General features: G+C 51.7%; 2 protein-coding genes and 4 non-coding genes across 6 annotated transcripts; 5 read left to right on the forward strand and 1 right to left on the reverse strand.

Annotated features, from left to right (window-relative positions):
* Positions 1 to 534: 534 nt before the first annotated feature.
* Positions 535 to 653, forward strand: LOC112472163. Its single transcript, XR_003043577.1, has one exon. It is a non-coding gene; the product is annotated as a 5S ribosomal RNA (ribosomal RNA).
* Positions 654 to 1,535: 882 nt separating this feature from the next.
* Positions 1,536 to 5,012, forward strand: POM121L2 (POM121 transmembrane nucleoporin like 2). Its single transcript, XM_006923625.2, has one exon. It carries the CDS (start codon positions 1,536 to 1,538, stop codon positions 5,010 to 5,012), a length of 3,477 nt encoding a protein of 1,158 aa, XP_006923687.2.
* Positions 5,013 to 9,631: 4,619 nt separating this feature from the next.
* Positions 9,632 to 9,703, forward strand: TRNAM-CAU. Its single transcript has one exon. It is a non-coding gene; the product is annotated as a tRNA-Met (tRNA).
* Positions 9,704 to 12,849: 3,146 nt separating this feature from the next.
* PRSS16 (serine protease 16) lies at positions 12,850 to 21,393 on the reverse strand. Its single transcript, XM_006923455.2, has 12 exons — positions 21,307 to 21,393; positions 21,079 to 21,239; positions 20,150 to 20,249; positions 19,897 to 20,026; positions 18,522 to 18,645; positions 18,228 to 18,305; positions 18,094 to 18,141; positions 16,982 to 17,269; positions 16,109 to 16,250; positions 14,082 to 14,261; positions 13,857 to 14,002; positions 12,850 to 13,740 (listed from the first exon to the last, which is right to left on the reverse strand). The coding sequence occupies exons 1-12, from the start codon at positions 21,374 to 21,376 to the stop codon at positions 13,678 to 13,680; spliced, it is 1,530 nt and encodes a 509-aa protein (XP_006923517.1). The 5' UTR covers positions 21,377 to 21,393; the 3' UTR covers positions 12,850 to 13,677.
* A 1,796-nt stretch (positions 21,394 to 23,189) lies between these two features.
* Positions 23,190 to 23,263, forward strand: TRNAI-AAU. Its single transcript has one exon. It is a non-coding gene; the product is annotated as a tRNA-Ile (tRNA).
* Positions 23,264 to 24,116: 853 nt separating this feature from the next.
* Positions 24,117 to 24,199, forward strand: TRNAL-UAA. The gene has a single exon. It is a non-coding gene; the product is annotated as a tRNA-Leu (tRNA).
* The last annotated feature ends 2,367 nt before the right edge of the window (positions 24,200 to 26,566 follow it).

The following is a 26,566-nucleotide window of genomic DNA, read 5'->3' on the forward strand; positions in this document are numbered from 1 at the left end:
TTCCTGTTCGGGGCACTTCGGCGCGCGGGAAAATATGCGGGCCTCGGGGTGACGGCCCGGGGTCGCCCGGGGGTGGAGATCGAATCTCCCTCCCGCGGTCGGGGGCGGGGGAGGGGGGTTGGATTTTCAGGCAAAAGTAAGGCCTGGGCAGGTCAGGAGGAGGCGTCCCCGCCCTCTGGTCCATAAAAGGAGGGGCCGGGATGGTTGGGGACGCGCACCCAAGTCTGGCCCGGCCCAGGAGCCCGGGTCTTCGGGGCGGCCGCGTCACCGGGCGCGGTGAAGGAAAGGGCCAAGGAGAAAAGTTCCGCGTCAGAACCTGGACGAGCCGTTTTCATAAACCGGACAACAACCCTCTCTCCTCCCGGCCAGCGGATCCGCGCAGCTTCAAAGTGGAGTCCGCGCCGCTCGCACCTGTAACCGCCGAACTGCTCCGCCCCCTCCATCCGGGGACCTGCGGCGAGCCCATGGCGGTCACTAACTGAATGAGTCCACTCTAAGTCCATTCACATATTTCTGACAAAGAAAATGGAATAAGTCTACTGCCATGCCACCCTGAACGCGCTCGATCTCGTCCGATCTCGGAAGCTAAGCAGGGTCGGGCCTGGTTAGTACTTGGATGGGAGACCGCCTGGGAAAACCAGGTGCCGTAGGCGTTAAGAAAAAAAAAGAAAAAGAAAAGAAAATGGAATAAATCCATATAATCAATTTTAAAAAGAAAAAAGGAAATATATCAAGTTTAACCGATGTACTGAACTGGCTACAAAAATAATATACTGAATGAAGAATAAATCGTCTACAATCATTTACCATAAAAATATTAAAATAGTTAAAAATATTTCTTAAAATTAGGAAATTGATCATTTTCCAAGGGGGAAAATAAACGCCTGACTTGGATTCAGTTATTGTATCCAAGTTAGAAACCAAAAAGTCGACTTTTATACAAATGCCATAAGGTCTCATTTAATTTGCGGCTCAATATTTTGCTAAGGCAGAGTCAACTAGGTGACTAGCATTCTGAAAAATCCGAAAAACAAGTAATTTTTAGAGATTACTAAAACAATTCCTTCCAATAACAAGAAAATTGCCATGGACCGAATCCAACTCTTTTTAAAAAGTTCGTCGGAAAACGGGTTCCCTTCCAGATCGGCTCTGTCCAAAAGCGGGTGTGGGCGTGGGCCACATGTTTGCTCCGGCCCCGCTGGGCCAGGCGGGGCGGTGAGGGAGGAGAGGGCGGGGCCAGCCGGCGCCTGCGGGGGCTCGGGCCCTAGGTGGCTAGGCGAGATGTCCCCAGGCCCCGCCAGACTCAAAGAGCGAGCAATGGGAACGCGACCCGCGTTCCGCCATAGGGAGGCCGCCTGGTTGGGGCCAGGAAGTGGCTGCGTCTGGAGCTTGTCCTCCCGGCAGGTGATTGGCACCCGCTGGCTGCGGAAAGGCAGCGACAGCAGGAAAGGACAAGCGGCCAATGGGCCTCGTGTTCCTGGCGGCTGCGCCACGACCGCCATCTGGCTGCACCGGGCACCGTCGGGTTTCCAGTCATGCGCCCCGACTCGCGCCGCCTCCGACTGCGCTCCCTGGTCCTACTCCGGGGACCCGGGTCGGGGGCACCAGGAGCCTGGGCCCTCGAGGTTCGCCGCAGCTCTGCGCGACTCGGCGACCTCGGCCACACGGTCCCAGAGCTGCGCTCGGCGCTGCGGTTCGCAGCCCCGGCGCGCGCTGCCCGCGGGGAGAGCAGAGGCCCGAGCGCTCGGCTTGGGCAGAGCGGACGGGGCGGCCGAGGCCCCGCGTGCCCCCCATTCCCACGGCTGCTGACCTGCAAACGTGGTGCCCGGGGGTGTCGAGCGCCCCGAGACTCTCTCACTTTCCTCGCGCGGGGACCCCAACGGTCACCGAACCCTGAGAGCGTGGACTCGGCCGATTCGGCAGACGTCAGAAACCTCGGAGGCCGAGACCCTCCCCAAAGTCGCCGAGCCGCCTTCCTGCTCCGCATGGGCAGTTACCTGGGCAAGCGGGGGTCCCCGGCGCCGTCCCCGGCGGAAGGGCGCACAGATCCGCCCGCGGGGCTGGGGAACCGCCGGCCGGCTCAGCCCCTTCACCAGCTCCACCGGGTTCAGCACGTCCACCGCGCACACCCTGCCCCGCGGCTTGGACCTTCGAGAAGGCCGCGGGACTGGGACCCCGCCAAGCCCACCACGCGGGGCGTCAGCGAGGCCTGGAGGCGCTTCCCCATGAGGAGGCCCCAGAATTCCGTCGTGGGGCCTCTCCCCTCAGACTGGTGGGAGAGTTACTTGAAGCGCAGTGTCTGGTCTCTCCGGCACCCCAGGGCGGTATGGAGCCCAGTGACCATCAAGATCACGCCCCCTGGGCGCAGAGGGCTCCCCTACACGTCCCCGGCACAGTCCTCGCCCTCTGGGAAGCCTCCAGGCAGGTGCGTGAAGGCGACAGTGCTGCGGGCCCTCCGAGACTGCGCAAAGGGGCGAACGGGGCCGCGGGAGCCGCTGCTCCGCGACAGGCCGCGCTGCGAGCGCGGGGCGCCCGGCTCCGGACCCTCTGCGTTTGAGCCTCTGGTCAAGAACGGAGTTCGCGCTTCCTTCGTGCCCAGGCCTGGGCCGCTGAGCAGAAGCTCCGCCTCGCGGAGCTCAGACCGCACACGCACGGGCGGCCCCCTGGGCTCCAAAAGAAATGCCATCACGAGCTCCTACAGCTCTTCTAGAGCTTCCTCCGAGCGTCGTAAGAGAAGCGTTCCCGGTGCATCACTCCAGACTCCAGAGCGGCCAGTAAAAAAGGAAGAGAAAGGTCACCAGTGTCGCTCTCCCATCCCACTGGGATCAGAGGAGTCCCCAGCAGCGTCACGTGACAGCTCTGGGCAGCGCAGTCGGAAGATGCCACAGCTGCTAGCTAGCCCTGGGCCCCTGCTGCCTCTGCCCCCGGCTCCCCAACGTGGTTATGCAGCCTCGGAAGACCACCTGGCCCTGGGGACAAAAGGTGGACTCCTGTGGGGCAACGAAGCCAGAAAGGATACAACAGAGGTCGCTGCAGACTCTGTCCGGGACTCGCGGTCTGCTCTGCCACCTCCCCTGGCTCTCGCTCTGCCTTCTGCAGGCACAGCTCCAGCCCCGGGCCCAGATTCCCAGGGGGAGACTCCAGGTCCCCTGGCCTCCCCACAGTCTACTGCAGAGGGTGTCAGGGTGGCCCTCTCACCCCTGCAGACACCCAGCTTGCTGGCCCCACTTGGCTGCTCACTGTCAGAGTCCCGTCCAGGCCCCGCTTCAGGGGCAAAGTCCCCAGCTACCGTCACCCTTCCGATCCCTGTTTCTCCCGCATCACCAGTCATTGACACCACACAGCCACCTCCGACCTCTCAGGATGACAGGTCTGCCAGGTCCCCACAGCCACCTGTCATAAGCCCTGCACAAAGGTGTTTGTTTGGAAAGGTGAGACCAGCTCGCCATCTTTCTGCATCTGCACCTCCCGCTGCAACTTCTGCTGACCCCACGTCAAAACGTGTTTTCGGGCCCCCGCCCAGGAGCGAGACCGGAAACGCCTTACATTTCAGAAAGGCCACCGCAGCATCGTCACCTCCAGGCAGCTTAGCTCCCACCTTCGAGCCTGTCTTTGGCAGCGTAGGGCCGCTCAACACTATGCCCGTGACAGGTGCTTCCTCCCCCAGGCAGCCCTGCTCTCCGGCTCCCCCTGCTCCTGCCCACACCTCCCACGACCTGGTCAAGGCCACCTCTGTAGTCGTGTCCACTGCCCCAGCCAGCTCATCCAAAGACTCCTCTTGCAAGCCACCTCTGGGTTTTGATGTAGTGAGTGTCACCAGTGCTGTGGACAGCACCCCCTCCCTCCCTTCCACCTGTCACACTTTCCTGCTCGGGGCCGCTCGCGCCTTCAGGGCCAGCTTCTCCACAGCTACAGGTTTCATTTTGCCACCCCACCACCCCGCGGCCATTCCTAGGGTGCACACAGTCGCCATCTTTAGCCAGGCTCTTCCCACTGCTGCCCAGATGACCGCTAGTAGAAGCACTGTCGGTTTTAGGGGTGTGGGCAGCCCTCTGTCAGCCTCTGCCCTCGTGACCACGAACCAGCCCGCACTGTCATCCGGCATCTCCAATCTGACCTCAGCATTCACAATTCCCTTGGGGTCAAACTCAAAGCCACCTTTCCCACCATCCCTGGGAGTCACTTCTCAGCCTGCATTTGGGGCTGCAGGTGGACGAGAGCAAGGTCTCCTCCAACCAGTCCTTGGCCCAAGCTTCAATAGCTCTTTCATTTTTAAAAACTCAAAAGTGGAATCCCCAACCCCATCCCCAACTCCAACCCCAACCCCAATCCCAACCCCAGCTCAGCCAGCCTTCAGCAGCCCCACACAGTCAGCCTTTGGGCTGTTGACACCCTCAGCCTCCACCTTTCACATCCCTGCCAGCACCCCGCCAGACTCTGGAAGCACCCCAGCATTTGGCCAAGCTAGTGCAACTTGTTTTGGACTTGTCACTGAGGCTCACCGGAGTGGGGCTTCGAGCTCAGTGTTTGGCAGCACAGCCCCACGGCCTTTTGCCTTTGGGGGATTAGTGACCCCTATGGACTGTGGGGAGTCTGGGGTCAGCGTGACTGCCCCAGACAGGAGCTCCAACTCTGGAGTGTTCTGCATTGGAGCAATGCCACGTGGGGCCACTCGCACCGTCATGCCTTTTGGAAAAATCTGGAGCCAGAACACCCAAGCCCTGACCAGCCAGAGCACTCCTTTCGCCTTGGGGAGGGCCAGCATTTCTGCAAGAAGGGCTGTGTTTGGGGACCACCACATCGTTCCCTTTGCTCAGAGCACCCCTGTCCCTGGACCAGTTAAGACAGGCAGAAGCCTTGGCTTTGGAGTCCCCTCACTAGCTGCCCAGGGCTCCTTTGAGAGAGGGTCTTTCAGATCACCAGCCCCTTCATTCTCCATTGGTGCAAAACCAAAAACCCCAAAGAGTCGTGAGCAAGGGCACTCCCGAAGGCATCACGCCCACAAGAAGTAGCCAGCACCCCTCAGCGGCGCCCTGGCCTGGACCTCAGCGTTTCTGGGAGGAGCTCCAATCTCTTCCAAGTCCCTAAAGCAAAAACACCCAGATCAATGGCTAGAGCTTTACCTGTTCACCTGTGGGTTCTTATTTACATTCTAGAAAAAAAGTGGAGCACCAGGGTGTTCGGGGGTGATAGCAGAAAGAAATGAGGTGGAACCTCTGTAATTTAACAGAACCTTGCCTTCCCCTCCCGCCCACTCCTCTGCATTGATGTAAACTGGTTCAGGACACTGTCTCCTGGGAACAGACATGCCAGGAAGGCAGCAGATACAGCCCAGGCCCTGTTACGTCTTTGAGAGGAGGTCTAGATTCCAAGAGATTTTATTTGGCTCTTAGAAGTGGTTCCCTTTCCCTGGTCTCTGAAAATGCTGAGTTCTCCTTTTTGCTGCCTGCTTGTTCCTCAGTGGGTTTTTGGAGGAATTTTGATGTAATTTGACCGACTTGTCCTTGAGGACCGATGGTCAACGCTGAGGGGCCCCTGTGTGCTGCTTGCACTGGGCCACTTCCTCCAACCAAGCTGTTTTAATCTTTTACCAAGAGAGATAGTGTTCCAGCCCCACCCTCCTCTCTGCCAATTTAGCCCCTGAGAGACTGGAGAGGGAAGGCTCAGCCTGTCAGACCCAGAGGTCATTCTTCATTCCAGAACAAGGATGCTCTTTGCTGCAGACAGGGGGCCTTTTCTGTTTGCCACATTTTCATTCATCACTCTCCGGTGTGTTTAGAGACTTGTTCTCTTCACTGGGCCTGATGTGATGTGTAACATGTGCTTTCAATTGACTTGTAGGATGTGATGTGTGACATGTGCTTTCAATTGACTTGTAGGCCCTTGTTGACAGAGCCAAACCTATCTGCATAAAGGTTTCTGGGTCCCGGCTAATTGGGGGAGACTATAGCACCACATGTGGCTACACATGTTGAATGCCTGTTTTCTAGTTTTTGACTTCAAGGGATGACTTCTCAGGAAAAGTAGGGCCAGGTGAGGGACAGACAGGTGGTGCAACCTTGCCTTTTCTCTCTACACCATAGGTCATGATCCCACCAGTAGGAGCCAGAAATGCTCAGTTAGGGAACCAAAGCTTGCACCTCATTTTCTTTTTGATTCATACATTCACATCGCTCCTGGTTGAGGTAGACAAGGCAGGACGCCTCTTGGGCCTGGGAACAAAGACGAGCAGGTGCCTAGGCTGACCTCCGTAACCAATGGGAGGCCTGCAGATGAGCCGTTATGCATTCCTTAGCATTTCTTATCATCCGGATGAAAAAAAAAAAAAAAGAGGCAATATGACTTTCTGAGCACATCTATCTCCTGTTTTATGGACACTTTGGAAGGGGCCTGATTGGAAAAGCAAGCCAACTAAAATCGGTTGATAAAATAAAAATAAATTGTCTGAATAAGTCAACAGCATATGAATTACTGTTAAGTTTATATTAGTTTGGAGGCAGAAATATGTTAAAAAAAAAAAAAAAACTTGCCCAAGCTCACCCAGTTAGTAAAGGTGAGATTCAGGATTTAAATCCTAATGGCTCTTTTTTCTCCCTCATAGAGCAAATGCTCATACCCATCTGCTCCAGAAAAATAAATGAGTGATACTACGTCATGTAACTTATTCACATAATCGTGTACACACAATAATATACTAGGCACTCGAGGAAGAAAGCGCACCACTCACAGGCCTGGATATCAGGAGGTGGGGTTAAGGGGACCGTAAGAAGAGTGTGTTTGCCACCCTAGTTTCTGGTCAGGTCATCACCTAGGACACATGTATTATGTACTGCAGTGTCAACATGATAAAAAATGAAAAAATTAAGAGCTAGGCTGGTGGGCGGGAGGGCATAGTCCATTTAAAAGAAGGCACCCAGAAAAGAGCTCTTGAAATACATTATTTTATTTTATATATTATATACACAGATTTTAATTTGTTACTTTCTATTTAATATTATACTAATGCCCATTTTCCCACTACAACAAATACTTTTTGAACATACAATTCTGAAAGTTGCATATATTTCATCAAATGGAGGACATGCAGGGACACAACCTGCACGTCTGTTTGTGTTCATGATAGTGAAGACATCATGCCCACAAGCATCTGCTGCGTTGAACTGAAGACTGCAGTTCATTTATACATTCCAAATGTTTTTTGAATAATGCTGTGATGAATGTGTCTGCATGAAAAACTGTATCTGCATCTACATTTCCAAAGGATTGAAGCTTAGGAGTGGAATCACTGGGTTAATACGGAGAAACACCTTTAGACTCACCAACCAATATTGTAGAACTGTCTGTTTCTCCCTTCGATTTTCTCAATGTTTACTTCATTTATATTTGGGGCTCTGATGTTCGATGCATATATGTTTATAATTGTTATAGCTTCTTGATGAATTAGTTCTTTACCAACACGTAATGTTTTTCTTTGTATCCTGTGTCAGTTTTATAATTTAAAGTTTATTTGGTCTAATATTAATGTGGCCATCCCAGCCCTCTTTTGATTACTATTTTCCTTGAATATCTTTCTCCATCCATTCACTATAGACTTAATCACATCTTTGGACCTAAAGTGAATCTCTTGCAGACAGCACATCATTGGATCATTTAAAAATTTCATTGGACCAAACTCTGCCTTTCGATTGGAGAATTTATCTCATTTAAGGTACCAACAAGGAAGACACAGCTGTGCAGAACCAAAAATGTATGTTTTTGGTTGCTCAACTCAGTAGGCAGAACTCAAGTCCATTCTCAAAGCTCCCGCCAATTGTCTTCTTGATGAACTTGACCATTTCTGGGCATGATACGTCTTTCTTTTCCTTAATAGCAACTCCAGAGTGGCAACCTAGACAGAAAGCGGGTTAAGGGATGCCAAGGTAATTCTAGTTCAGCCACCTGAGTTCTCTTGTTGGATCGACATGGTCTTAGGTGACAAGGGTAATGAACACCTAGGTGAGTAGATTCCTTGCCAAGTCTCCCTACAATGACACTACACATGGGTTTCAAAGTTTTATAAAAATGCACTTGTCACCCTTTCACCATAAAGTAACTCTTCTGAATGAAATGTCTGGGTGTAAGTAAGAGATGATTGGCAAGAAGGTAAAGTTCTAGCTACTGGCATGGGACATACTGGAGGGAACTGGGAAGGGAGCACATTCTACCTGGGGAGACATGAGGAAGGGATATTAATGATCTTTGCCTCTTGAAATCGTCACTTTTGCCTTCCTCATCAATGAAAATACCTTGGGGTGGCTCTCCCAGACTTACAGGTGCCTTAAATTGAACTAATACTGGGTTAGTTGCATCTTTCTGGCCACAATTTGGTCGCCATTCCCCATAAGTTTAACAAGAAGTCTATGGGAAAGAGCCATAGCTCCTGCACTTCCATTATATATTTTTATATTCTTATATTGGGCACTGATGAGGAGAACATAGATTTGTAAAAGTCCTGCAGTTTTCAGATGTTGACAGGTGTCAACATCTCCAGTTATGTCCCCAGCCCAAATTCCCAAGGTTGCCCTTCAGCTATTCTGTGGACCTAAGTCTACGCTTCAGAATCTGCCTCACGCCGCCTGCCAGCAGGCTCTGAGCAGAGCGATTCTGGGGCTCTTAGCGGGCGGCGAGTTGCTGAGACGCTGGCAGGTGCAGAGCTAGGCTCTAAGCCCCCTGCTCATCAGGACAGAACCTAAAACTTGTAATTCAGCTTCGTGGCTCTCAACGTTGGAGCTGTGCTCCTGGCCCTTTCTGAGCTTCCAGCAGGGAAAAAGACTGGTTGTTGACAGCACGGTCGGTTTCTTGTGAACTGCTCCGAGCCTGGCCTTGTAGCCAAAGGTCTGGAGTCCACAAGAGCGTCCGAGCCCTCGCTCAGCTGATTCCTGTTCTACCTGACCTTGAGGGCAGTGGCACTAAGTCCTGCAGTTTTCAAAAGCAATTATCTTTATTTTTGAAGGCGCCAGGACATCGGATAACAGATCATTTAAAGTGACAGGCTCAAGATAGGTCTCCATGCTGAAGAGTTTCCTGGTCGCTGACCTGGAGGCATGTGTTTGAATCTTATGTGTTCTTTCATTTTCTTTCTTCTCACTCTCCCTCCCGTTCTCCTTTCTTCGGTTATTATTTTTCTGTGGTTTCCCTGTTTCCGATACTTTATTTGAAGAATATTTCACACGTGGTAAAATGCAAAGATCTGAAGGTAGACAGAGAGTAATGAAATTTACACATCCCACGTGACCACCGCCCAGACCAAGATTGAGAACATTCTCAATTGAGAACATGCTCCCTTACCAGTCAGTACGGCACTGTGCAAGCTAATCGCTGTCGTGATGTCTTCATCAGATAGTTTTGCTTGCTCTTGATCATCGTATAAGTGGAATCATGTAATATATCCTATTGTGTGGCATTTTTTGCCCAGCGTGATGTTTTCGAGATTTACTTGGGTTATGACATGTACGAAAATTCAGAGAAATTTATTATTATCGCTAAGCAAGGTTCCGTTTTCTAAGCAGACCACAACTTATCTATACAGGGAAATATGAAGCAGCTGACAATGTACATACAAAAGAAAAACAAGAGACATAAGCTGCTAGCTAGCAGAGTGGCGCAGCGGGAGCGTGCTGGGCCCATAACCCAGAGGTCGATGGATCGAAACCATCCTCTGCTAGGGTTATTTATGCAACATTGCAAGCAACCCTTTTTCCTCTTACATCTCCAGCGGAAGACACCGCGAAGAAACTCGATTTGCACGAGTCCTCTTGTTTCCCACCCTCACCAAACTCCAGGGGCACACGGGAGAAGCTACGATGCTACCGGAGGCTGCTGTCACTGGCGCCCAGCCTGAGGCCCCTCAGCAGGAGGTACAGGGGTGGGCGAGGTCAGCAGTCTCCCGGAGCTCAGGCTTCTTTTGGCTGGTCTAATGGTTAAATCCCCATGAGAAAGATTAACGAGAAAATATCCAAATTTAATACATATGTAGTTAAGAGAACCCTGCTTACACGAGTCAGAGACCTCACATAGATGACAGGCTCACAGACAGAGAGGAAAAATGAGGTATCCTGACATAGATGGGGACAGAAATAAGAACGATGAAACTGCTGACTCCAACAGATTCATGTAATTTGTGATGACATAATGCGCTTTGCTTTAAATTTCTACAGTTAAAATAATAAGCAAATTTAACCTTTAGACTATTCATATATCATAAAAAGAATGTCTTGTCTTTAAAGCATTTTTTCATCTGTGTATGTGTTTTTATTGGTGTTCTTGTGACTTCTTTACTAATGTTTACGGTCTGTTAATCTGCCACGCATCTAACTTCATTATATATTTTTATATTCTTATATTGGGCACTGATGAGGAGAACATAGATTTGTAATAAGTACTCCATAGTATATTTAATTAACTGTCATAAAATAAAGTACATTTATTTAGTTTGGAAATGCATTTATTTGTAAGAATCACACTTTTTCTCTTACTGTTAAAAGAACGATAACTCATTAAGAGGGAGAACCATGGCAAAATTGTGTGATAAATCATTCAACAGATAAAAGCATGCAAAAGCAGGCAATACAAGCAAAAAAGGCAAAAATTCAATACAAGAACACACATTCTAAAAATCATATTTGACATAGAATGTTGAAATCTTAGGAGCTGATTTGTTAACCAAATAAATTTAAAACAGAGATTTTATCTTTAGACAATTTATTCTAGTTTCCAAAGTAGAAAAAATAGACACCTCGAAATGTAAAACTGCTTTAAGAGAAGAACCTTGGATGTTGACAGAGGTGGTGTGATAATGATCTTAACAGCATAAACTTGGAAGTCAGACGCAAAATCTTTTAATCCCAAACTTGCCATCTTTAGCCTAAACGGCCTTAGACAAATTAATTACCTCTTTGTGTTCAGGATTCCTCATTTCTATAAAACAATCTTCTCTGATGGGGCACGCCTACCACTATTCTTCCCATCTTCTATGTTGACATCAGATGCCTGCGTTTCCTGTCCAGAATTCTTTGCACTGCCCTAAGTATTTTCTGAGAGCGAGCATGGTAACAGAACTTGGAAAGTGGAAAGGCTCTGCTATCTATCAAACACCTTCCCATGGAACATGTAATCTGCTTAGTCGAGTGGTATAGATGTCACTCTGATGAGTCTGAAAACCACATTTAAAGACATCAACCTGTGCAATTTTCCTTAAAGAAGCCTGCTGTTAATGCCATCGGTAATGTTAATTCTCCTCAATGAGAGAATTCAATCCCTCTTTCTCTTTGGAATTACATATTTCCACAGTTTCTGCCAGTGATGTGTCCCAGCATAGACAATTATCTACTCATTATGAACCTCAGTTCTTCACCTCAAAGTTGGGGTAACATTCACCCATAGGACCATGGTAAATGTTCACATATTTGTTCAAACTTTACTGTGTGTAGTAGGCACCGTGATAGACAGGATTTCGTGGATGAATAAAACCAGGCACTGCATCCACCCTTTTGGAAATTGTATTTTGGTGAGAAAGACAGAGCAATCAAGCTATCATGGGAATTAACATAAAATTTGCAATAAAAGAGGTATATAGTGCTGAAAGAAATATGAAGATTTATTTAGAAAGTTTTAAGGAAGTTCTTTTGGAAAATGTAAAGATTGACAAAATGTCAATTAGGTATAGAAGAGTATTTAAGGTAGAAAAATAACATGTGCACAAATCCAGGGCAGATAAGAGGGACTGAGAGAAAAGGGCAGTAAGGTATGAAATGAGGCTGAAGACGTAACTGGCCATGGCGAGGACTTCAGGCCATAATCTTAAGGGTTACAGAATAAAAGAGCCATGAAATGTGTAGGTGAGAGTCAACTCTTTTATAAAAACCAGTTTCTGCCTTTTATCCTTTTGTCCTCTCAAAATACACAGAATTTGAGATCCGAATAACCTAATCTAAGGGGGGCGGGGGGAGGGAAAGCTGAATTTCCACCAAATGATTTGAGAAAACTCACTCCTGTGAGTTCCCTTAGTCCACCAGGGACGAAAACGGTGGTCTCGGATGGAAGCCCCGCAGATTTGGCTCCCGCAACTGGAATCCCAGCTCTCTGCAGCCCGCATCGCTCCTGCTGTGTGCTCTGCAAACGCAGCCGCACCAGCAGTTAAGATGAATTATTTCCCTGGGGTGGTAGAGCCCGTTTTCCGGCCTTTATTCAATCGAATAGAAATAATACATTCCACAGTTCATGCTTTTTTAAAAATAAAAAATTTGTGAACGAAACACACACACCACCGACTTAAAATGCCATTAAACCGTTTTCCCCATCCTCTCTCACTTCTGAGAAATCCTCCACTCAGCCCCGCGAACCCGGAGCGCGCTGTCCGTGGTGCTGACTCCGGGGACAGGCGCACTCCCTGTAGCAACCCCGTGATCACCGCCTGACTGCTGGGGCGCGTGCACTTGGAGCAGAGGGGGACACCAGTCTCCTCAAATGTCCGAGGAGAACAGCTGGCTGTCTAGACAGCCTGTCTGCGAGGCCTAAATGCCGGATTCCATGTGCGTCTGTCCCACAGATCTGTCTTAATTACACACCCGAGTAAACCTACCCACACCCATTGTTCTGTGGGCGCTCTGTGCTAAATGCAACTGTTTGTGCTAAATGCAACTAACTGTTCTGGACACCCACTCGACTGGATCGCGCGTCGTGGGCCACACTCGCTTGCACTATTGGTATTTCTCTTGGTAACACCTTCAGGTTTTCATGCTGGCCCTGGACAAAACAAGGCCTGATCAACAACAAACACAAAATATTTTCAAGTCGTGCACAGCCGGGGCCTGAATGAAAAGTCTCATTATTTTAATTCCACAGTAGTTATAATGTTAAAGATGTGGAGTTGCAGAAACAACACCCACTTCAGCAAGTTTAAGCAGTATGAGTGGAGAAACGTAATTCAAGGAAACTCCAAGTGCTGGATCTTAGAAACCGGAAGACTCCAATTTTCATTTACTAAGATGTGTGGTTCCCACAGAGTCAGAGTTTATGGAGGGTTAGAGCAAAGATTCTTCTGTGGTTTTTGAGGGGAAAGATGGCTCATGACAGGTTTGTAAAGACTAAAAGAGACAGATAAAGAAGGACAAAGATCGAGTGACAGGATGAGAACTAGAGGCAGTGAAGACGAACACAGCAGACAGAGACAGGGAGAGCCCAGGGAGACGGAGACGAGAAGCCAGGGAAGGAGGGCAGGGAACATGCAAGAGGAGGTAAAGGCAGAGTCAAGGCGAGAGGCTGAGGACAGGGGGCACGGCGAGGGAAAGGGTGAGAAGCAGATGAGTCAGGGTCTGGGGTCCAGAGACACGCAGAAAGTGCCCAGCCCGAGAGCTGAGCAGAATCTGAACTGGACTCTGATGAGCAGGGGAGGGCACCAGCATAAAGAGTAACTTTTCTTTGACCTTTGATATTAAAATACAAGAATTCACAATGAGAACCACCATCCACCTATGTTTATGGAACTGTCTGGAGCTGAGTGCTTTCAGTTGGGAGTGAGGATGTCTGCAGTCACGAGTCAGTTATATGTAGAGCAGGCACTGAATCCCAGTTCCCGGCACGTTCTCCCGTCCAGAGAATGGGGACGTTCAAGACTGAGGCGGCCATACAGGGAGTGGCTCAGAGACCAGCCCTGACCCGTGTCTCCAGCCTGAGCCAGGTCTGCAGCTGCTGGAAGATGCTCTGTGGAGAGGTGGGGAGGATTTTGAAAGTCAGACCCCAGCACTAGAAGAGGACAGGAACATGCAAATTAGCATGCAAATGACAATGCAAATCACCCAGAGCCTTTTCACTCTTACCTGGCGCCCTAGGCGGAGGCTGGGGGAGTCTGAGGGCCTCTCAGGTGCCATGTCCAAGCAGTGAGAGGCACTAGGGATGAGAAGGGCTGAAACTGAGGGTCCCAAAGCCTGTGTTACACTTAGCACATGCCAGGGGTCTGCGTCCCCTGGAAAGAAAGGAGAGAATGGTGTGCTGAACTGGGGCGAGGTGCAGACATAAATGTCAGGTCCTGACAGCACGCTCACCATTAACAAACAGCACTTGGGTGGCCCCTGGGGTCTGGCCACCATAGTAGGAGTTCGTCTGGGCAACAGCCTGGGCTACGGATGAGGTCGAGAGTCCAAACACCTGCTCACACAGCTCTAGCTGGGAGGGCAGTGCTGGGAGCTGGGAGAAAGGACATCCAGGGTCCTCGCAGGTGACATCTGTGGAAGGAGACATCTGTCAATGTGGGGTGTAAATGCAACTCCACTCTCCTTTCACAATCATTTACAGCAATTTGGTAAATTACACCTTCGCAAGCAGAATTACAACGCGTATCTTTTCCTTCCCACCTGATCCCTCCGGAATTTCAGGTACTCTTAACTAATCCACGTGTAACTAAATTTAAAGATGTTGACTGTCAGATTCATTTTCATTCTAAAGAGAGCTCTTGCACCTAACTAGACTGCTCAACCAACAGAGGATTTGAAATTAAAATTACTAAGAAGTGAAGCAGATGACAACTAACAGAAGATTCTGGACGAGGTCTATATAATCTACACCTTCATATTTCCTTTTTCCCCTCTTACATTACTTCCTATCTGTCTCACACACACACACACACACAAAAATGAGAGGCCAAACACTCACCATAATAGTTAATATTTGTTCCTCCCTTATTTCTGACTGGGAAGATAACTCAACTTTGGGCATCATCTTTAAACCCACTTCACAGGTCAAAATGTACAACAAGCTATACACATAGTCAATGTTGTTCGGGGCCTGGTAATGTCAGCCCCAGCAAAGGTACCAAATTTGAAAGAATACTTTTTCCTTGGGCAGGTATTACAATGACAGTCGTCACCGCTACGGCAATAGTCAACCAGGTAAAAGATTTAAATTTTTTCATGTGTGATATTTTAGACGATAGAATTACTCTTGACCATATCCTAGATGAACAAGGTGGGGTTTGCTCTGTTGTTAATACCTTTTGTTGCACAGAGGTGTTTGATAAAACACCTCTGGTAAATTAAAAGTGAAACTACATAAAATGTGGACCCAAACCAAATGACTGCATACAGTGGCTACTGACATCTCATGGTTCTCTAATTAATCGTCAGCTAATGGCCCTCAGTTATTGCCTCCTGGTCCAGATCTATTCTCCAAATTAGACTTAACATGTTGTTTGTTATTATAGACGTTTTTGCTGTCATAAATCTTTGTTTTGTACGGCTTGATGTTATAAGCACACCACTCTGATAATGGTGGCTCAGCATTTTGAGATGATCACTAAGGCCTATGAGACTTCATATGACAGACTTCCAGAAACGACAGATGTTTGCCCTTAACGAAACGTGACAGTAAAGTCATCCTCTGTGCGGGCATGCTCGTTGCTCGAAGGTGGCCCCAGGCTCCTAAGAAACCACTTTCCCTCCTATGCGGGAGATGACACACCCGGAAGGAGCCTTCCTGGCAATGAGAGATTGGCAATGACACATCCAAAACGAGCCAGTTGACAATGAAGAACCAACGGCACTTTAATAACCGATCAGTGCTGCTTTCCAATAGTTAATGGTGATGTGTTTGAGGAAGGTCTCAAACACGCACACACACAGAGCCGCTTTGAAATGGAGCCGTAGCTGCCATCCTAGAGGACTCGCCTTGCATATCTTATGCCTCAAACCTTTGAAATGTTAAAACAGGACAAAATAACCTTTGGGCTGGGGCTAAAGCAACGTTGTGCCCCAAAGAACTGTTTGTAAGGATAACAAGAAGGCAGCTATTATGACTGATGGGTAGCGGACTGAAAATTAAAAACACCCTTTAGAATGCACATCAGTATGTTAGATGATCTGCACCAACAGAAATGCCTTCCTTCGACGGAAGTAATTGCTTCCCTTCCCCACAAAGGATATTGTCTGTCTCCTAATCGGAACCCAGCGTGGGCTTCTGCCTGAGTCAGTGCTTCCTGAACAGCTGTTCTTACTCATCTGAAATAAATGTTGCCTCTGCTTTGAAAGGCCTTTTTAACTTCAGATTATCAGGGGTGAGGATTGGGCCAGTTACTTACAGAAGCCGAACTCAGTACACGTCTGGTACAACCACTGCCGGTCACCCACGCTGGACACTTGGGGTTCTGTGACCCTCAGCTGGGCCACTGTCTCCGCTCGGGAAAAGCTTAAACATTTCTGGCCCAGGCTGTGTAGGACAACCTAGGGGACAATATACATACAGACATTCATACATTCATGCATTCCTCCCTGCCCTCTAGTAAGCCAGGGCCTGGAGGCATAGGTCCCTACAAGTCAAAGGTCAGAAGTCATAAGAGGGTGTTCCCGAGTTCTCCTGGGAGTCAGGGTGGAGGGGGGTGCGGTTCCCCGGTCCGGGTGGGTTAGAGGTTAAGGTACTAGATGATGGGACCTTATTACCTGGGGCAAGTGATAATATCTTGGACCTCAGTTTCCCCATCTGTAAGTGGGGATAATAATACTGGCGACCTCCTAAAACTAATATGAGGATTCAGTGAAATAATCTATAGGAAGCACTTGGCACAGCACTTGGTGCAGACAGCGCTGCAAACGTGACAGCTGTGGATTCTGAGGATGGGCCCCGGTCTCCAGGAGAGCTCCGTGCACAGGGCGACCTGCATTCTTTCACTCGTTCTGCAGATGCTACTTGAGCGCCTGCTGCGTGCCAGACACTGCGGCAGACCCCGGGCAGAGGTCGGAACAAGACAGGCAAAATAGCGTAATTTCTAAAGCTGCGTGGTGCGTGCCAGGCCCCTGCTGAGCCGTCACATGGGGCGTGTGACACCTCCCCGCGGGCCCTGTGCGGTGTCATCCTCGTGGGACAGAGGAGGAAACGAAGGCTCGGGAGGAGTTTAGCCCACCCAGGGTCGCGCAGCAGAGGTCCGCCGACCCGCGCCTGGCGCGGGGGAGCTCACCTGCACGGCCTGACGCAGCCCGCGGTAGGGCGCCGGGCGGCTGCGGTTGCCCCCCGCCTGGAGGAGTCCGCAGAGCTGCCGCACGCTCAGCGGCGCCCCCGCCTGCCCGTCGTACTGCACTGCGCCTCCCACCAGAGCCTGCAGCGCCCCCAGCAGCTCCGCCCGGTCCTCCTCACGGTCCAAGGACGCGCATGCGCCCAGCTCCGCCCTCAGCGCCGCCCGGGCCGCCTCGCCCGCGCGCAGTCGCCGGGCCACCTCCGCGAAGGCTGAGGATGCCGCCGCTCGGCACTGTGGACAGACGCAGTGTCGGCGGGACCCGGGCCTGGACCTGGTCTACCCTTCTAGAACGTCCGTCAGCCTGGGCTCCGCACTTCCCCCGGCCGCCCTCGGTGGTCGAATCCTGTTCCACAGAAGCCTTGCCCTTATCGGCTCCTCCTCTGGGTCGTCCTCGGGCCCCGCCCCACACTGAGCCTCACCTCCTGATAGGGGCGTTCCCTCTCAGGCTCCGCCCCACATAGCTTCACCTCCTGATAGGGGCGTTCCGTCTCAGGCCCCGCCCCACACAGCCTCACCTCCTGATAGGGGCGTGCCCTCTCAGGCCCCGCCCCACACAGCCTCACTTCCTGATAGGGTCGTTCACTCTCAGGCCCCGCGCCACACTGAGCCTCCCTACCCCTCCCTAGAGAGTAGTCTTTCCTCAGGCCCCGCCCCTCCTCGGCCCCGCCCCCGTGGGGCTCCTCATTTTGGACGCACAGACGCCTTCTCAGCTCCAGCCTTTTTCTAGGATCTGTCCACCTTTCGAGGCTCCCACCGCTCCAGACCCCGCCACCATACAGGTACTCTCAGGCCCCGCCCCACACTGAGCCTCCCTACCCCTCCCTAGAGAGTAGTCTTTCCTCAGGCCCTGCCCCTCCTCGGCCCCGCCCCCGTGGGGCTCCTCACTTTGGACGCACAGACGCCTTCTCAGCTCCAGCCTTTTTCTAGGATCTGTCCACCTTTCGAGGCTCCCACCTCTCCAGACCCCGCCACCATACAGGTTGTTCCTTTTCCTCTGGCCCCAACTTGAAGGCCTCCTCTCTTCCCCACCCCCGTTGAACTGGCCCCATTTCTACCTCCGGAGACCCGCCGATCGCCGTGCTCGTGAGGCTCCTGGACACCACCTGTGGTCGGACCGCGGGAGAAGAGGCGCATCAGGGACTCCGACCGCTGAGATTCCGCTCCTCCCGGACCCCGCCCTCCTTCTCACCTCGTTGTACGCGGAGAAATCCAACACGGCCCGCACTGGGGCAGAGGAGGCGACCGCGGCGAAGACGAGATGCGGAAACTGGGGGGGAGAAGTCGCCAGCTGGGACCCCTGGTCTTCCGCCCTCTGCCACTCACTCCTAGGCCAGTCCCTCCCTCTGTATACTGGATCCCCGTGAAGACAAATGTGGAAAGCCCTTCCGGGGGCAGAGTGTGGGGAGAAGGTGTTCCTATCACCTGAGATGGGGACCCCGAGTCCAAGCCCCCGCCCCCCGCCCGCCCAAAGGAGTCCCGGGACCTTCAGCCGGGCCCAGGCAGCCAGGGAACCGGCATAGGAGCCTCCGAAGCAGACCCAGGGGCTGGAGGAGGAGACGTTGAGAAGGCGGGAGAGCGCCAGGCGGGCGGAGACCACGTCGGCCAGCCTGGGGTCAAGGGGAGGTTGGTCAGTCATCGCTGGCATCCCTGAAGATCCCCTCCCTGTGCCTGCCGAGTGTGGCCAGTAGCCAGCGCCCTTTCGTCAGGACGCGTTCCTGAGGACTTCTCCGCATCCTTTTCCGCGTGTGTGCCTCCACCTTCCTTCCCTTCCAGAGCCGGTGGGAGAGGAAAAATCCCCAGGCAGTTTAGGCAGAATTCTGACTAATATGGGAGAGGTTGGGGACCGTCAAGAAGAGCTACTGGGGAGAGGAGAAGAGGAGGTGTCCTAGGCTGGCGAGGTTAGACTGGGGCGAGGGGGAGACAGTTAGAGAGAAAAGAGACGCTGGGCCATGTCTAACAAACTCTTTTCTACCCAAAGTGCTTTCTTTCTCCCTCGGCCTTTCTGAAACGGTTCGCAGTCAGCGCCATCCTCCCGCACTTAGAAAGCTGTTTGGCTCGTGAAGGACTGAGAGACAGAGTGACAGAGGCGAAGAGATACAGATGGAGACACAGACAATGGAGACCGGAGGGGCACAGAGGCAGGCACAGGAAGGGTTGCAGACAGACGCAGAGAGACACCAAGCAGGAGAGAGGACAGAGAGACAGGTCCTGAGGAGAACAACAGAGCGAGTGAGGGGGAGGGAGGAGGGGGGTCGTCAACAGGAGTAGGGGACGGAGCCGTGCAAATGTCCGACGGAGGGTACAGAGACTCAAGGCAGCGGTGAACCTCTCGGGCTGGAGGATGGCGAGGACGTCAGAGCTGCAGGAGCCCAGCGAGTGTGAGGGAGCGGAGGTCGACGAGGTGACCGGGAGCCAGGGCTGGTCGGGCCTTGAAGCCACTGTAAACCTCTGGCTTTGCTCTGAGTGAGATGAGAGACATCTGAGGGATTCGAGGGAGGGAGAGTGGTGATCTGGTTTGTGCTCCAACGATTACGCTGGCTTCGTCTGGAAATTAGACGGAAGGGGTCCAGGGCAGAAACGGAGACCAGTGAGGAGGCTGTGTCCTTCAGGCAAGAGACCTGGTGGTCTGGACCAGAAGCCATAGTGAGAAAGAACAGAATGCGGCGTAGAGAAAAGAAAGAGACAGGGAGGGACAGAGATCCAGAGATGGAGAGAGAAAGACAGAAAACAAAACAAAACAAAAAACAGCAACAAGAAAACGTGAGCCAGAGACTCGAGGTCTACTCTGAGCAGTGATGGAGAGAAACACAGACATCTCTAATCCCATGACCCCCAGCACCTTCCCTACCCCCACTCACGCGTGGCGGCTGGACAGGAAGCGGAGGTGAGCCATGTCCAGGCCCCCAGCAGGTATACTCAGGCCATAAAATCTGTGTTCCAGGCCTATCACCAGGGCGCCCCAGGCTGGGGCCAGGGCTGCCGGGTGCCCTGTGAAGAGCGTGGGGAGGGCGTGAGGTCTCGCAGCCCTCAGGTCTCACGGCAGCACAGCACACAGCTCCCCTTCCCAGCACGACCGGCTCCCCAGCTGTCTCTCTTACCCTTGTCTCTCACCTCTCATCACTGCGCCTGGCCCAAGGCTGCCCTCGCCCCCCAGATGCAGGAACACAGGTCCGTCGCGGCTGGCCCAGTGCTGCTCGTTTACCCAGTACCTCTGAGAGATGGGATGAGGAAGAAACGGGCTAAGAGTTCCGGCCTTTCTTCCCTGCTGGCTCCAGTCTCGCCCTAACGGGTCTTTCTGTACAGACTCAGCCGGGTCTAAAACAGGCTCGTTTACCTATGTGTTCATTTCTCTCCTGTTTCTCTCCTCGCCTAGAATGTAAGATCTACAAGAGCAGATATTTTTGTCAATTTTTTCTCCCTTATATCCCCAGAGTCAAAGATAGTGGCGAGCACACTGTAGGCACTCGCTATATATTGAGATGATAATTGTAGACTATGTAACAAATGCAGGTGGATTTAGGAGTAGGGCCTAGGTGACATGACCTCTGAAGACAGTACAGAGTAGGTGTAAAAAATAGTGAATTTATTCATCTATTCAACAGATATCTCCAGTGCTGGTTGTGAGCCAGCGGTGGTTCCGAAGCCGGTCCAGATCTCTGCTGGACATGGAGACATGGTGGGGGGTTCAGGGTTTAATCTCAAGGACGGGGAGAAGGGGGTCTGAGGGACAGAGAGAGAGAGAGAGAGAGAGAGAGAGGATGACAGGAGGAAAGACTAAAGGTCAGAACCTTAGGGACAAAAAATGTGGGCGACTGAGGAAAGAGGTAGGGGGAGTAGGGGATTGAAAGCAAGTCTGAGAGGTGCGGGGTGGGGCTGGGCTGAAGGCCACAGAGATCCTGACGGCAGCGCAGGGTGAGACCCTAGGAGCGCGGTGCGGGTGGGGCGGGAGGGGCGGGGACGGAGCTGTAGAGACGCGAAAGGCCCAGAAGCAGGAGATGACAGGCCAAGGCGGGCCGCAGACTCGGCTCCCCAGGCCTCACCTGCAGGAAGGACCGCCTGTCGGATGCGTTGAAGGGGTCCAGGGCCTGCTCCAGCCACCCCTCGGCTGGGAGGGCCGCCGCCCCGGGGCCCGGCCCCAGGCCCGGGCTGGAGCGCTCCCGCTGCCGCTGCACGTGCTGCCCCAGGCGCCGAAGAAGACAAGCTGCGGGAGGCAGGGGCGGGGTCAGGCCGGGCCGGGCGGCTCCCCCTGGCCCGCGGGCTCCTCTTACCTGGAGCTGAGGCTCCCCAGAGGGAGACCAGGAGCAGAGGGCCCAGCCCCAGCGCGGGCCCCGCGGCCATGCCGGCCAGCCCTCTGCGCTGGGCGCCGGCCGTGTCCTCCGCGTGGCCGGGCTGGACTCGGGTTTATAGCCTTTCCTGGGGAGCTCGGGTGTCTTCCTGACGCCTGGCCCGCGGCAGACCGCGCGTCTGCGGCAGCCGCCGAAGCGAGCAGGGACGCCGGCGTCGTGCGCAGAGGCGTCTCCTCTGCCGGGGTCTCGACCCGCTTCCTCTGTGCCTCCGACCCCATTTCTCTCTCCTCCCCCCTTCGGGTTCTCTGTCCCCTGGGCTCGTCCCATCCATCTTCCTGTCCCCCCTCTTTCTGCTCCTGCTCACCCCCGGCCCCTCTGACCCGCGACCTGGCCGCTCTCCGCAGGTCCCGCGTGGCGTTTTGGACGCCGAGGCTCCCCGCGCTCAGGGCTCGGCCCCGGGTCCCCACCGCGTCCCACGAATCCTCGCCACGGTCTGATCCCTAGTCAGCTGGGAGGAAGGAAAGGTCTTCCCGGGCCGGCTTTTCAAAAATCCCCAAATCCGTAGCCCTCCTTTATTCCTATTCTTTTTCACGGCAACCGAGGACAGAAATGTTTTTATTTGTCCAGACGGTTTCGGCGTCTGTGTCCCACAGCGGGTCATGAGCTCCCAGGACCAGGGCTCCCATCTTTCCCGTCTATCGCCGAGCGTCTGGCCGCTACGACTGTGCCCTAGGGACGCAACTCGACTCCAGGGGACTCCCTGTCTGCATCTTTCTGGCGTCTGAGTGGCCTGAAGAGGCATCAGGACCCAAAGGAAGGGCCCTAGAGGGACTCGGCAGCCCCTGAAGGGCAGTGTTCGTCTGGGGAGACTGAGGCTGAGGCGGGACAGGTGTGTCCAGGCGGTGCGAGGTGGAGGTGGCGGGGGACGGGCGGGTGTCCAGTGCGGCTAGGGCAGGTCGCACGCCCTCCAGTCTGGGTCATTCACATTCACACATGTCCACACACATTTCATTGTCGACTAATGTTTCTGGTGTGATATTTGACTTTTTTTCGTTGTCTACGTTTCGACTGACGGGCCTCACTGTCCTTTCTGCTCTACATGTTTACCCAGAGTAGCTAGAGGTAAGCTATAAATTCTGATTTTCGGCAGAAAAAATTTCCATGGCAGGGCAGACCCCCACAAAGCTGCTCAACGGCAAGACTTTCTCCCAAAATCAGAAACGATTTGCGATGTCATCGAAGCCTTGTCACACCAAGGAGGATAAGCTCGTTGTCCACCGCCGTTTCCTTTGCCGCGTTAGTGTGGATGATTAAATCCGGCTACTTCCTAGTGATTCTGAGAAGATTTTACTTATATCTCTCTCTCCACTGACTACACGGGTCTCAATTCAAAAGAGTTTGAATCCCGATTCCCAGAGGCATAGACGGGACTTGCTTCCACGTCCCCTGGCGACCATGATGAACTGACTTCAACGCTGGGCAATTAGCACCCGCCCTCAGGACTGCGGGTCCACAAAGTGGCGGGTGTCTGCTCGTCCCAGTTTCCAGAGAGTGCGTTCCAGTGGACTCACGCCCCAGTGACCAAACCGGGGTCATCTGACTCCTGGGGACAAAGGAACACCTCGCGAGAAGTTACGCCCGCCGCCTGCGCGCCAGCGGGGTGCGGGACGGATGGGGACGCGCAGGAGAGAGAAGCAGCTGCTAATCCTACAAAACCCTAAGCGAGGCAGCCGGCGTTTTCGGGGGCTCTCAGAGAAGGGGGGCCCCGGTCCTTAGGAGCCGCCGGCGGGGGCGAGAGATGTTTCCTTTCGCTCCCAACAAACACTTCTTAATTTTTTTAAGTAAAAAGAAGAGGCTCGCCAGGCGGCCGGTTAGCTCAGTTGGTTAGAGCGTGGTGCTAATAACGCCAAGGTCGCGGGTTCGATCCCCGTACGGGCCACGGGTAGTTGTCTTTTGAGGAAATTTTGCTGCAGTGTCCCCACACATAGGAAATAGCCTCTCTGATGTAAAATTGGGTTTAATCTTTTATTTCATTTCAAAGAAGGAAGAAAAGAAAAAGAAAAGACTACTTGTGGAAAAAGTGGCATAAAGCCTTCAAATAGAAATTTTAGTAAAGAGAATGAGGGTACGAAAGTGGCGGTGGCGTCGGAGGTGAGATGTGTGTCTGGTGGCCGCTGACCATCTCGCCCTTTCCTTGTCGGAGTCTCAGAAGCTGGAATTTTGTTCGCGAATCTAATACACCAATATAAAGGAAGCAAGACCCAGCAAAGTCACCATTTATGACAAAACCATGTGCTTATAAAGGCCACACAACTATAGAATACGCGAGAATTTCATAAGTGAAAAATTAGTGACAAATACAATCCAAACAAAAAAGGAAATTTAGGCTTTTAAAACTTGACTACGGAGAATTTTCAACGGGTGACAAAACCGAAGCCAAAGTTCATTTAAGGAGAGAATGATGTTTTTTCTCATTCCAGGAGAGATCCTCAGTCTTTGTGCAGCGGGCATCACCGAAGAGCCGTCTTTCCAGGGCGGGTTGGGCTCTTTCTTTTTTTTCTTTAAACACCTACGACACCCGGTCTTCCCAGGCGGTCTCCCACCCAAGTACTGGCGTGGCCGTAGACTTGGGCTCTCTTTCTTTTGACCATCGGGGTGCAGGGTTCTGAAAGGTCTTCCTTGGTGCGTTAGGGTCAAATGCCCCACAGGCTTATTAATTTCAGTCTTCTAGGAAATAGCAGTTCTAATTAATTCTAATCTGCTAAAACCTTACTGGGAAAGTTGCAAACGTCACCGGGATGGCCGAGTGGTTAAGGCGTTGGACTTAAGATCCAATGGGCGCATGTCCACGTGGGTTCGAACCCCACTCCCGGTAGGTCGTCGTAACAATGTGTTTTACCTGAAAACAAAATTTCCCTGCACAAAGTGAAGCAACTAGTCCGGCATACAGTTGGGTTTTGGTTTCCTTTTTTCCAAGCTGACAAACTGTAATTTCTGGCTTTAGGTAATTTACATATAACGTAATTACTGACATTCGTCTTAAAAATCTACTACCTCGTTGTTTTCTTTGTGTTCCTTCTGTTCTTTGTTCCTTTCTTTTATCTCTTTCTGTCTTTGAAATGTGAGCCTTTTTCTTGATTTAATTTTATCTCTACTATTGCCTTATCATTTATACATTTTAAAAAACAATCTTTAGTGCTTTCCCTCAGGTTTCCTATTTACCTCTACAATTAACCAGTCTGCCTTCAAATATTACGCTGCTTCCTGTGTTGTGTGAGCAGCTTGCAAGAGTATGTATATTCCCTCCTATATTTTATGTTATTGTTGTCATACATTTTGCTTCTGTGTACTCTAATGCCACTACTACTTTTGCTTTATGCAATCAATTATTTGTAGAGTGATTAACATTGGGGAAAATTCCTCATCTGTATCTACATTGTAAGCATTTCTTTCTCTTCACCTTCTGGAATTCCACTGACAAATATATTAGACAATTTGACATTAACCCATAATTCTTCAACGCTTTTTTTTTTTCATCACCCTACCCCCTTTTTTGTTTCGGTGTTTCGGCTTGGGTAGCTTCTAAGGACCCACTTTCAAGTTCATTGCTTCTTTCCGGAGCTCCACAGAGTCTAAAAGCCTATGTCAGGTATTGTTCATCTCTGTTATAACGTGTATGTGTTTTTAATTTTTAGCATATCCATTTGACTTTAAGTTTCCAACAATATACTGAATTTTCTCAGCTGTTTAATGTATGTGGATCATCTTTTCCACTAGCGCCTTTAACGTAATGATTGTGGATATTTTATATTCCTTTTGGGGTAGTTCCAACACGCGGGACAGATCTGAATCTCACTGTTGATTGCTTTTTTTCTCTTAACAGTGCATTGTTTCTTGTCTCGTCATTTTCCATTAGGTGCCAGACTTAATGTATAGGACTGTAGAGGGTGAAGTAAATAGTATTTACACCTGAAAATGGGCATGTCCATTTTCCTAGACTATTAATGTATGAGGTTGAGTCAATTTAAGCAGGGGTTGAGATATTTTTTGTTTTATTGTAATTTTCTTCAGCGCGTAACCGGCTTCACACTCCTCCAGCATTACTTTAGGTTTAGGGTGGGGTCTGATTTGTTGGTGTGCTTTTGCGATGATTTTGCTCTACCCTTGGCATTAGGCCTTGTCTGTACTTGTTTCAGACAGGGCATCTCTCCATGGTCTCTCGTCTCTCCCCTAGGGGTTAAATGCCAACTTATTGTAGGTGTGGTGGATATTCCCATGGTGATAAGTGAAAACAAGAGAACCAAGGAGGTAACAAACACTAGAGTGTAATGCCTGAGACGGATGAACTCCTACCACTTGTTGCACAGGACAAATAAATAGCGAGGCCAAGTACCAAATCCTACACTACTTTCAGCTTGTTCCGATGCCTGCGTTCAGACTCCACTGCCCTCCACAATTTATCGGTGTTACGGATTAAGAATTTCACACGTTACAGTTTCCAAGAGAGAATTTAAGATATTCTTTAGAGGCTGCACTGGGAATGATTTTTCATGGGACCTCCCACATCAGCATTTCTCGGCAAAATCTCCCACTGTCGTCTCCCGACCTTGGAGTCCTCATTTTGCAGCTGACAACAAAATGCACAATTTTCTTTATCATTTAATTTCCAAAAATATATGCTCTGTCGAGCTGTCTTCAACACTGCTAGTGATAATACTCTTGTTTCGAGAGAGCGCCGTCTGTGCCCAGTGGCCCCAAATGCCGAAGGGGCCGAGAGAGCAAAGAACAGGGAGACAAGGCCAGTTTGTCGGTTGGTAAACTGAGAGGGAGACCGCACAGAAACGCAGCGTGGCCGGCGGCAACACCGTCCGGCCTCCGCCTTCCGCCCCAGACCGCGTGGTCTGCGAGCCCGGAGAGGGACCCGGGCGGCGGGCGCGGGTCTGCGTCACGGCTTCCAGGAGACAGGGGACGTCAAGGACGCCCGCTCCACGGAAGAACCAGTGGGGCCTGGGAGGCTGGCGCAGAGCCCCCGGGTGCGTTCCAGGACCCCCGACAGGAGCCACGGGCCCCGGGTCGCTCGGGGGCTGGGGCAAGACAGCAGATTAGTTTCAAGATGGAGTCACTTTCGTTCCGCACACCCTCATGAACCCCAAACGGAAACTCAGGCTGCCGGCCTCATCTGCCGTTTCCCTTGGAAGGAGGGAGAGGGACTGCCATCATGTGTGCTCTGGCCCCTGGCGCA

Source organism: Pteropus alecto, unplaced genomic scaffold (genome assembly GCF_000325575.1).
Source record: "Pteropus alecto unplaced genomic scaffold, ASM32557v1 scaffold49, whole genome shotgun sequence".
Taxonomy (NCBI): Eukaryota; Metazoa; Chordata; class Mammalia; order Chiroptera; family Pteropodidae; genus Pteropus; species Pteropus alecto.

Coding starts and splice junctions, on each gene's coding strand:
- POM121L2 (XM_006923625.2), top strand. CDS start 1,536: ATGCGCCCCGACTCGCGCCGCCTCCGACTGCGCTCCCTGGTCCTACTC.
- PRSS16 (XM_006923455.2), bottom strand. CDS start 21,376: ATGGCCGCGGGGCCCGCGCTGGGGCTGGGCCCTCTGCTCCTGGTCTCC. Junction 18,306..18,521: donor CTGCCTGGGCCCGGCTGAAG/GTCCCGGGACTC, acceptor TCTCCCCCCCAG/TTTCCGCATCTCGTCTTCGC. Junction 16,251..16,981: donor GGCTGCGTCAGGCCGTGCAG/GTGAGCTCCCCC, acceptor ATTGTCCCCTAG/GTTGTCCTACACAGCCTGGG.